General features: G+C 33.6%; 1 protein-coding gene across 3 annotated transcripts; it reads left to right on the forward strand.

The window, feature by feature from the left end:
* Positions 1-5,792: 5,792 nt before the first annotated feature.
* LOC140809818 (hydroxyproline O-arabinosyltransferase 3-like) lies at positions 5,793-10,428 on the forward strand. 3 transcript variants are annotated; one of them, XM_073167556.1, is made up of 9 exons: positions 5,793-5,928; positions 6,783-7,399; positions 7,652-7,719; positions 7,809-8,010; positions 8,129-8,226; positions 8,336-8,405; positions 8,499-8,570; positions 8,758-8,871; positions 10,087-10,428. In XM_073167556.1, the coding sequence occupies exons 2-9, from the start codon at positions 6,971-6,973 to the stop codon at positions 10,147-10,149; spliced, it is 1,116 nt and encodes a 371-aa protein (XP_073023657.1). In that variant the 5' UTR covers positions 5,793-5,928; positions 6,783-6,970; the 3' UTR covers positions 10,150-10,428. The 3 variants fall into 3 exon arrangements, with proteins under 3 accessions (XP_073023657.1, XP_073023655.1, XP_073023656.1); XM_073167554.1 differs by having other exon boundaries at positions 5,810-6,093; XM_073167555.1 differs by having other exon boundaries at positions 5,810-6,093; positions 6,787-7,399.
* The last annotated feature ends 141 nt before the right edge of the window (positions 10,429-10,569 follow it).

The raw sequence follows: 10,569 nt of genomic DNA on the forward strand, positions 1-10,569 counted from the left end.
GTGTGTTATCAACCTTTAAAGCAAATTTTTTTGCAAGTAAAAATAATGGTCATTTTTAAAAGCTCTTTTTACTGCATAGAATCTCTTTTCGTTGTATGCCATGTTATGGCTTCTGCATCCGAGAAAAGTCCACTGCAATATCTGCATGGTTGTTCTCCTTCTGGTGCGAGCTTGGTTAAAACTGCCGCCCACCAATGATCAGTGGCATCTGTATACAATACCAGATCATCTTCATCCGGAGGAATAGCCATTTTCGGAAAATTTTTACAAATCTCCTTTAGCTGATTAAGTCCCTCTGTGTGTTCTTTTGTCCATATAAATTTCGCATCTTTTTTCATTAATGGATTGAACATTTTTCTATGTTTTGCTAGGTTTTTAATAAACATCCTAACAAAATTAACAACTCCTAGAAAACTTTGAAGTTTTTTCTTTTCTTTTAACTTGTTTGGAAAATTTTGCACTTTCTCTACTATATGGTCTTGCAAAATTATTCCTGACTCATCGATTTCTATTCCTAAGAATTCAATCTTTCTTATGGCAATGAATGCTTTTCTGATAAAATCAGTCCTTTTTTTTTTTGCAAACATTAGAAAATATTTCTAAATGTTTGATATGTTCCTCCATATTTTTAGATGCGATTAAAATATCATCAATATGGACAAACATAAATTTGAAATAATCATTAAAGAGACTCCATTTTTCTAAAATATCTGTGGTGAATTAGCCGATCTCATTGGTAATACTTCCCAGATATAGTGTCCCTATGGTGTAGAGAAAGCTATAAATTTCTTGCTTTCTTTTTGCATTCTAATCTGATAAAAACCAGACTTACAATCGGATTTAGAGAATATCTTTGCATTACGTATGCAACTAATTAGATGTTCTCTACTAGGTATGAATATCTTTGCATTACGTATGCAACTAATTAGATGTTCTCTACTAGGTATGAAGTACCCATCAAATTCCAGAATCTTATTAATTTCTTGATAATTAATAACTAATCTTGGTTTGTTTCTTTTAATTTCACCATGATTTCTTACAAGAAATCATTGACTGCTATATGTGAAATTTCTGCTTGGATCAAACCAAAGTCCAAATGTTCCTTGATTATAATATGCATATCCCTTTGATCAATTATGTTTATTGGAATAGGCTTGCATCGGACAAATTCATACTCATTTCCTTCCTTAATTTTAAGGCAGGCTTTTAGCTGATTTTTATCCCACCATGTCATGGAATCTTCATTGTAATTTTATATGATCCTCTTTTCTTGACATCCTCTAATGATACATTTGATTCAAACCCTACTTCATTCTGATGTAGAGCTATCTTAAGACATTCTATTTCTTCTGGTTGGAGCTCTTTATCTGCTCTTAGTTGGAGCATTGTTTCTCCAAACCCTCTAGAATCCTTCATTTTTGGGTTCAGAAGTATTCCTTCATCACCACTCTTGCTGAAATTGATATGGCAGTTTTCTGTAAAATGCCTCTCTTAATCGCTGGACTATTATTTTATGATCATAGGGTGTTGTGAACACTAATCGTATAATCTCATTTTCTTGTGTATTTGATTTGAACATCTGTAGGAAATTATTTTCTAGCAAAATTTCATCTCTCATATCATGAAAATAAATCGGTAGTGTCTTGACCTTATACCAAAAGGTTTGCCCAGCACCTCCGATTACAATTTCTTTCATCTTGATCCCCTTACACAAGATCAAGATTTTTCTGGAAAAATTTCGTCCAGCAATATTTGGTAATTCTTCTTCCAAATTATTTGGAAAAACTCGTCTTTTTGCTGTACAGATTCCAGCACCTGAGTCAATAAAAGCAGCAAAGTATTCTGCTTTATATTGTTCACATAACATCTCTATTGGAATGTAAATCGAGAAAGAACTTGTGGTCATTGGATTTTCCACATCCTATCTTCTGCCATAAACTTCATTCCATATTCTAGAAGTTTCCAAGGTTTATGTTCCTCGAGAAACTCTAGTACAAGAACCAGCCGTTCTGATTCTTTCCCTGGAATTCCTTTGATATGAACTTCCAATTCTCCGATATTGATCATTCCTTTGTAAGTTCTTAGCATAGGTTGTTCTAAATAGTATATGATATTACAAAAGAATTGATTCCTTTGTTTCGTAATATCAAATAATATTTCTACTTCCTTCCACCCTTTTGGGCAGCTGAGCTTTCCTATTGTGAAAAAGCTTTTTAGCTCTTATTGAGTTTCTTGGACATGTGTTTTTCCCCACCTGTAACTTGTAATTTTATGCCAATGAAAAGATAGCCTTCTTGATTTCATTCTAAGACTTTGATTCCTCTGTAGAATCGGTTTTTCTTGTATTTGGATATCTGTTTCCTGTATTAAAAGAAACTCAAATCTTTCTGGAAAATTGCCTGAACAAATTTTCCAAATATCTCAGGAATTTCAATGAACTCATTTCTAATAAACAATTCTGAATGATGTGTATTAAATAGAGCATATGAAATTAGATAGGTAATATACTATGGCCTATTACCTTCTTTCATCATTCTTTTTTCCTTGAAATTCTGATGTAATGTCAAGGCTCGACTGAAATCTCGATCTGCTAAATTGTAGACAATTCTTGGATAGATTACTCCTACAATCTTTCCTACATAGAGATTTCCCGAGATAGTTCCAAGTACTGGATTTTGAAGATTTCTCATTCGTTTATCGCATATAACAATATCAATTGGTGAATCTATTTTTTCTTTGAAAGTAACTTTTATCATAATTTGGATTGCTCCAATATGAATCCAGGACATAGTTCGTGATACTTCTATCTTGAGTTTTTACAGTTCCTCCTTAATTTCTTCAGAAGGAATTAAATGCATCTACATTCTATTTCCGGTAATTTCCATTAGGGATTGCTATTTTCCTTCTATAAACTTTATAGATTATATGATGCTTCCTGTTTCTTAGGCTCAGACTTCCTATGAACTTTTCTACCTGTCCTACAGAGAATCCTTGATATATCTGTAGACTAGGATTTTCTTTCATGATCCTTTGAACCATGTTATGGGATATTGTTGTCTGGCTAAAGAAACTAGACAAATCTTCATGTGTTTAGTGTCGAAATACCTCGTCTTCAGTCATATTCTGATTCAGTTCCATCATATTATTCCTGACTTAAAACTTCTTCTTCATAGATACTTTCGTCTGAAGCAATATCTTCAAACTGGTATACTTGAATAAGATCCTTGTAATAAACTGCTTCTTCTATTTTTGGAGTTAGATCGAATCATGTAATACCTCTCTTTTCATTTTCTGGACAATTGGTTGAGATATGACATCTTGCTCCACATGTCCAGCAATTACAATCTTTAAAACTTTCATTAGCTCGAGTATGATCTCTTCTGAAATTTTTCTTTGTAGTTATTCTTCCTGTGCTTCGAGATGTACTCGATACTTGGGATGTCCACTTCTTTGTCCAAATTTGTAGGATCTGGATTTTTGTCTAGACCATGTTATTCTTGGTTTCCAAGAACTTCTCCCAGTTTTAGTATAAGGATTAATTCTAAAAAAATTTCTCTTATGTCTCTGAGGTTTACTTCCAATAATGGTTGGAAGATCATTTTCTTTACAACACAAAGGAGTTCTTTTATTGATACCCCTTAAACGTTTGTAATTCTTTTGTAATGTTGCCATATAACACCATTCTGCCAATTTTCCTTTGAGAAAAGAGGCTCTTCGTTCCAATGTATCTAGATGGCCAGGGACATATTCCCTTATAAGCATTTCTCTTCAGGGACTTGGCATTTTGGCGGAGAAAAGCTGCATAGTTATATTTTTTTCGACCCCTGAATTTCATCTATATTTAGTGAATAACATAATATACCCATCCACTAAACATATGTCATGTAATTCAAGTCTATACAGAGCTTGAGTATATTTCTTCCTCTTCTCTGTATCTTGACTGTTAAAATAGTCTACTCCTATAAATTGTGCTTTAAATAAGGTAGCCATTTTTTCAGTTATCTCACTAAGAGATTCTCCAGTTAGGACTGATTCTTTGGTTTTTAATGAAGTCATGTCACAAGAAATTTTAACTGATACCATAAGACTCATTTCTAGAAGTTTAATGACTCATTCTCTGTTTAGATCAAGTGATCCTGTAGCGATTCTCATGGTAGATGTCCAGTCATCTATGAGAACTTCTCTGTTTTTTAAATCTAGTACGTCAAGATTAAGCATAACCCCATAAGGATGCATAAGTTCTAAAACAATTTTCTCATAGGGTGTTTGGTGCAAGGGAATTTGATTTCTCCTTATCTTTGTTCCCGTTGGGTGTGATTCTCCACCAGTATGGAAATCGAGTTGAGATTCTCTCATATTTTTATTCTGAGATCCCACACTTTCTCTTGGTGGTTCTTGAGAAGATGACCAGGTTATAGAAGGTTGTTCTCTTCCCATTGTGTTCATCTTCAGATCTACGACCTTGATATTTGCAAATGATTCTGCAAGGTCTTGTAGATCCTCGAGACCAATCTTTTCTAAAGTTTTCATCAGATTAATTTCTTTTTTGAGACATATTTAATTAGAATAATCATTTTTCTTCTTCAGTCAAAGGTTTTGGCACTACTTTGGCCTTCCCTCGTTGATGTAACAAGGGTTCAGTTCCAAAGGATTGTGGTAACCTTCCTTCTGAAGTCCTTTTACTAGAACTTAGTTGTTGTTCTAGGTTTTGAATTCTTGTTTGAATATCCTTTAATATTCCAAGAATTTCTTCTTGGTTTTCAAGGATTTTCTCCACATTTTGTGGTACATAATACATCATATTACCATAATTCTGTACTGTCTTTTGAATTTGTCTAAGATCTCCGAAGAGTTTAGAGGATCTGGTACTATTTCTATGAGCCTGTTATTTTGAATCATAAGTTTACCTTAAGACTCTGATAAGTTTCTTTTTGATATCTAACCTTTGTTAGATCTTTCTGTTTCAAATATTCCAGAGTTCTGGAATAAATCATGTAAATAACTAATCTCGAACCTTGGTTCGGATTCATTTTATTTGAGAAAATTCTCCTACTCAAACATTTAATTACTTCATAATAATAAATTTGTATGTTTGATATAGTATACCATTTTCCGGAAAATCAACCATTAAAATATGTAAGGGTATTTTTCTCAATTTAAACTTTTTAGAGAGTTTGGGCAAAGTTTTTTAGGTGTAGAGTTAGAATGAAGATTAGTTTGAGTTTGAAAATTTAAAACCAATTTTCCCTTGATAAATGTGAATTTTGTTGTTATTATGTTGTGTCGGATGTTTAGATATATTCATATTTGATGTTTTCTTTATTTGATATATTATTTACAAATATTTTCATATAAGTTTTAGTTTTAAAAAAATAATATTTTTTTTGTAATTTTTGAACAATATGTTTTTATAATAAAAAATTTAAAACATTTGTTTTCAACCATGTTCCTAATTTTCTAGCTCGTCCCAACTTTTTTTTTTCTATCGACAAATATGTAACATTCGTATACAACACACGCAACATAACACAAATCTTTAATAAAAATCATAATATTCCTCGAAAATTGCTTATCACGATCATTCTCTCAATCTTAACGTACTATAAATGAATCAAATGTCCAACAAATTTTTTTTTTTTTTTGAATTTGTTAAATCGGATCACCATATTTTGGAATAAAAATTAAAATACATTAATTATTAATTATTAAAATTAAATATCATTGCTTAAATTACAAAATTACCCCGAATCTCTTCAGGTCGCTTTCGTGCGGACACGCACATCAGTATCCAGCACAGTTTCATAGGTTTTTTTTTGGGTTCATTCCGATGACACCACAACGCAAATCTCTGGGTGTCGCTTCGTGCTAAATGTTTTTCTTGCCACCCTTGAATTCTGAAATCCCTTCTTGATCCAACTTCACATTACAGTAATAATCACTAATAGTTTATTTGGTACTCATTTACTTTCTTGCTTTTGCTTATCTGTATGGGATACCTTTTTCCTTTGTTGAAGAAAGGTTTCCCCTTTTCTTGATTGGCCGGGATTTGAATCCATTCTTATCATCTTCTATTTGCGTAAATTTGGAGTAATGGTGAGTCTTTCATTCTTTGATATAAATTATTGGGTTCATCGAAATGGTTTTCTGTTATGGGTTTCTTTCTAGAATTATCTTGTTTGAAATGGTTTGTACGTGGGAAACGTTGACTTTATGAGATTGTACAATATCAGATTATATGGCTTTTTTTTACTGTTATTTTCTGTAATATTTTTTTTTTGTATTTTGTCTGAAAATCTTGTTTACGGTTATGTTCTGTCATCTGTGTGAAAATTTGTGAGATGGTTTTTGCCTGTGTTTTGAACTGTTGAATTGGAATTTGGATGTGGGTTTTATTAATTTGTGGATTATTTGAATTTGAATTGTAAATTATTGTTGTTCTGTGGAAGAAAAAATAATTTGCATGTCTTTCTCCTAGTCTGGCTGTCATTTATTATCCATTATTTTCACATTACAGCACTAGTCATAGCCCGATTTTTTTATTGGAATTTTAATCAGTGGTCCCATCAAAATTCATTGACTTTGTTTTCCAAAGTACGAAAATGGTGATAAATATGCGTAGACAATTGAATTCCAGTTGAATTTTGTTTATTTTATTGAAATTTGGTTTATTAAATGGTGTCAATCTTATGTCTGTTTATGACTCCTTTAGTTGTATGTTTTTTATATTCGCCTGCGTAAAGCGTTTTCCGTGCCAGTCTTACTCAGCCATCTTGCATTCGCAGGTAGCTTCTTCAAGTATCAATCCCGTGCGAATCAACATTCCATTGAACGTGTTAGAAAACAGAATGAGACCCTGTTCTGTGTAGGAATTTTGGTTGAACGCTTGTATTTATTTCTTACAAGATATTTCACATTTTCACTGATAAGTGATAATAAATAGTTGGTTTGCGGTTTCACTAGATCATATTTTATGTTGCCTGGGAGGCAAATTATGGGGCGAGAAGGACGTGTGTTCCTGGTATTCTTGTTTCTTGGCGCTTTCCTTCTAACATATAACTTTGTTACAATGCTTATACGTTACCAGAACGTTTATCCTCAAAATTTGAATTTCGCTGAGCACCATAGTCGACTTCTTATTGATCCGGTGATTGAGATGCCGGAAAATGCCAAAAAACCCAAGAGGGAACGGGCACTTTTTCATATAGCCCTCACAGCAACTGATTCACCATACACCAAATGGCAGAGTCGTGTTATGTACTATTGGTATAAGAAGAATAAGGATTTACCAGGATCAGAGATGGGAAAGTTCACTCGAATTCTTCACTCTGGAACGCCTGACAACCTGATGGATGAGATCCCTTCATTTGTGGTTGATCCTCTTCCTCCAGGCTTGGATAGGGTGAGAAGTTTATCCTTTTGTTATTGAAACCTCCTGCTATGTTTTACCCTGTCATTATGCCTTTTTTATTTATTTTGATATCTAATTCTGGTCGTGTATAATTGTACATATAGTTGAAGGACATCAAATGGATGCATGGGTACATGTAAATATCTTATTTGGAAAGTTTCATTGTTTAGTGTAGCGCATAAGTACTCTAACACACCATGTGCAGTCTTGGTTCCTTTAAATGATTTGAGATTCTGTATCTAGGGTTATGTTGTCTTGAATAGACCATGGGCTTTTGTACAATGGCTAGAGAAGGCAACAATTGAAGAAGAGTGAGTTTGCTTTCTTAAGTATGAACTAAGTGGAAATTTAGTGTAGTGAGAACATGAAATAGATTTATTTTGTCTTCCCGCTGCTGCAGTTATGTATTGATGGCAGAACCTGATCACATATTCTTAAAGCCACTCCCCAACTTGGGAGGTGAAGGATTTCCAGCTGCATTCCCGTTTTTCTACATTGAACCAGTCAAAAATACAAAACTCATTAGAAAATATTTCCCAGAGGAGATGGGTCCGGTGGAAAACGTTGATCCAATTGGAAATTCTCCAGTTATAATTAAAAAGGTGAATCTATTGGTCTTCCTGAACTTGATGAAATAAATATGATCGCGCCTAATTGATATAATGATGCCTCATGATTTTTATTATGCCTGTGTCATTAGTTTCTTTCTTATAACACCAGGATTTGCTGGAAAAAATCGCTCCTACGTGGATGAATGTCTCTTTGAAAATGAAAAATGATCCAGAGACAGATAAAGAATTCGGATGGGTGCTTGAAATGTAAGCCGATCTAAGTGGCATTCCCTTTATGGATTTGGTATTGATTTTGCAGCTTGACAGACTTAACTTTGTAATTGTTTCTAATGTTCTTGTTCAATGTCAAACAAAGGTATGGATATGCTGTAGCCTCTGCTCTTCATGGCGTGCGGCATATTCTCCGGAAAGACTTTATGTTGCAGGTTTTATTTCCAAACTGTACTTAACAAGCTAAGCTGATGATTTATTTGTTATATTGTCTTCAGCTGTAAGCATATTGCATGTTGATATTTCAGCCTCCGTGGGACTTGGAAACTCGAAATAAATTTATTCTTCATTACACCTATGGATGTGACTATGACATGAAGGTAAAAGATCCGTTTTATCTTACCATTCATCTTGTAAATAGATATTAGTAAGTTCTGAAATGTTTGTAAGAGTTGTCCCTTTATCAAGTCCCTATGAGGCTGTTGAGATTGTTTGGAAAAAAAGGATCCTTTGGGTTTTGAACTTCTCTGTCACAAATATGTATGCATAATGTGGTTGGTGTTTCAGGGTAAACTAACTTATGGCAAAATCGGAGAGTGGCGGTTTGACAAGAGATCATTCAGTGATGGCCCTCCACCTCGAAACCTATCAATGCCGCCTCTAGGTGTTCCTGAAAGTGTGGTAAGTAAGAACAACTGTCATGCCATATCATATATCTGTATTATCTATGTTCTGCTACCTCTTTCTGCATAAGTGTTGACAAATCGAGCTTCCATAGGTTAGAAGCTCATATTTGTGCTCATGAATTTTTGAATCGAGTTTGAGTCGCTTATTAATCTGGTTCTATAAATGATCTGATTCTAAATCTGAGTACAAATAAATCACCCTACACTATAATATGAAGAAAGAGTTGGCTTATTCTTTTAATACTAAAAGAAACTTTTGATGTGAAAATGATTTTGTTTAATTTTTTTAAGTATAATAGTATAGTATTTAAACAGTATAAAATGTATGGTACACTTTCAATAAATTAGTATCTAATAACAATAATGAAAAGATCCTGAGTTATCTCACGATCTTTGAAATGGGTATGTAATCTTTCAAGTTTGATCTCCCCTACCAATGCTGGTAACAAAACTCTTAAGAAAATAACAGAATGAATGTAGCAGCCTCTCTTTCTTCTAGATTCTTCCAAGATCTTGGGACTCTTGTGGAACTGCAACTTAGCCTATGCAAACTGCTAGTTCAACCGTTTATAAAGATACAGCTCAAAACGAAGCAAGGAATGAGTGTGTGGTTGCTGATGTACAGTTATTACAAAATGACTAGCTGCATAAAAACATGATTAGTAGATGGATTATCCAGCTGCTTACGAAAATATGGCATACTTTCTTTTCTTTCTAGTCTCAAAATTAATTGGTGAGAGAGTGAGCTCCTCTTAAATATGATACTGTTCTCAAAGTTAACACCATCGAGTCGTTCAGAAATGACTTGCGTCCAAAAACATAAGCACAGACTTATCCGCACTGACATGTATCCAAGTGTAGATGACTACAAACCAACCGGCATCCGTATCTCAGGGGTGCTAGGATATTGCATAGTGGAAGATGTATAAAACCAAACTTTGATACAAACTACCAATCTCGAAGACTGTTGGAGCTTTGAAATATTGTTTTATATGTATTCATATCCAAAATATTTCATATCAAACATTAGTTCTCATGAAGCGACTCTTTTGAGGCTTTGAAGAATTCACATTTTGTTCATTTCTGGCTTTTATGCTAGAAATTTATGAGTTCATGCATGGTTCAATTACCATTTTAAAGCGTAACATAGGAAAACAGTTGTTTTCGTGATTTCTCGTTGTTTAATCTAATTCATCTTTTATACTTGCAGATCACGCTGGTAAAGATGGTCAATGAAGCCTCTGCTAATATTCCGAATTGGGAAACTACTTGAATACAAAACTCACAACGGCATGGACTAACTTCGGCTAAACAAACTCGTAAGTTTAGGATGATACAAGAATTTTCGGGTTCAGATGTCTATTTAGCGCTTATTGAGGAATGACAAAAGGAATTTAAAAGTTTAGATGGATACTTTGTATACAAGATCGAAGAATATTTGGAAAACTATATGCAAGTCCTTGGGGATTCGCATCTTCATTTGTACTTCGGCCATGATCTCGTAATAAATATCGATGTTATTCGAAGTTCTGCTCGAGCTCTCGATAACCAGAAATGGTTACAGCTGAATACATTTATTTTTCAGAAAAAGGGTTAAAGTGCGTGTAGAAAATGTCAAGTGGCTTGTTATATTATGATATTATAATTTCTAAATGTACATATGAAATTCCTAGTTAGATCAAAGGGAAAGTTG

This window comes from Primulina eburnea, chromosome 13 (genome assembly GCF_022965805.1).
Source record: "Primulina eburnea isolate SZY01 chromosome 13, ASM2296580v1, whole genome shotgun sequence".
Taxonomy (NCBI): Eukaryota; Viridiplantae; Streptophyta; class Magnoliopsida; order Lamiales; family Gesneriaceae; genus Primulina; species Primulina eburnea.

Bases quoted from the DNA above. Each gene is read 5' to 3' on its own strand.
- LOC140809818 (XM_073167556.1), top strand. From the start codon at position 6,971: ATGTTGCCTGGGAGGCAAATTATGGGGCGAGAAGGACGTGTGTTCCTG. The intron at 7,720-7,808 runs GTGAGTTTGCTT...CCGCTGCTGCAG, and splicing joins AAGGCAACAATTGAAGAAGA to TTATGTATTGATGGCAGAAC. The intron at 8,227-8,335 runs GTAAGCCGATCT...TGTCAAACAAAG, and splicing joins TTCGGATGGGTGCTTGAAAT to GTATGGATATGCTGTAGCCT.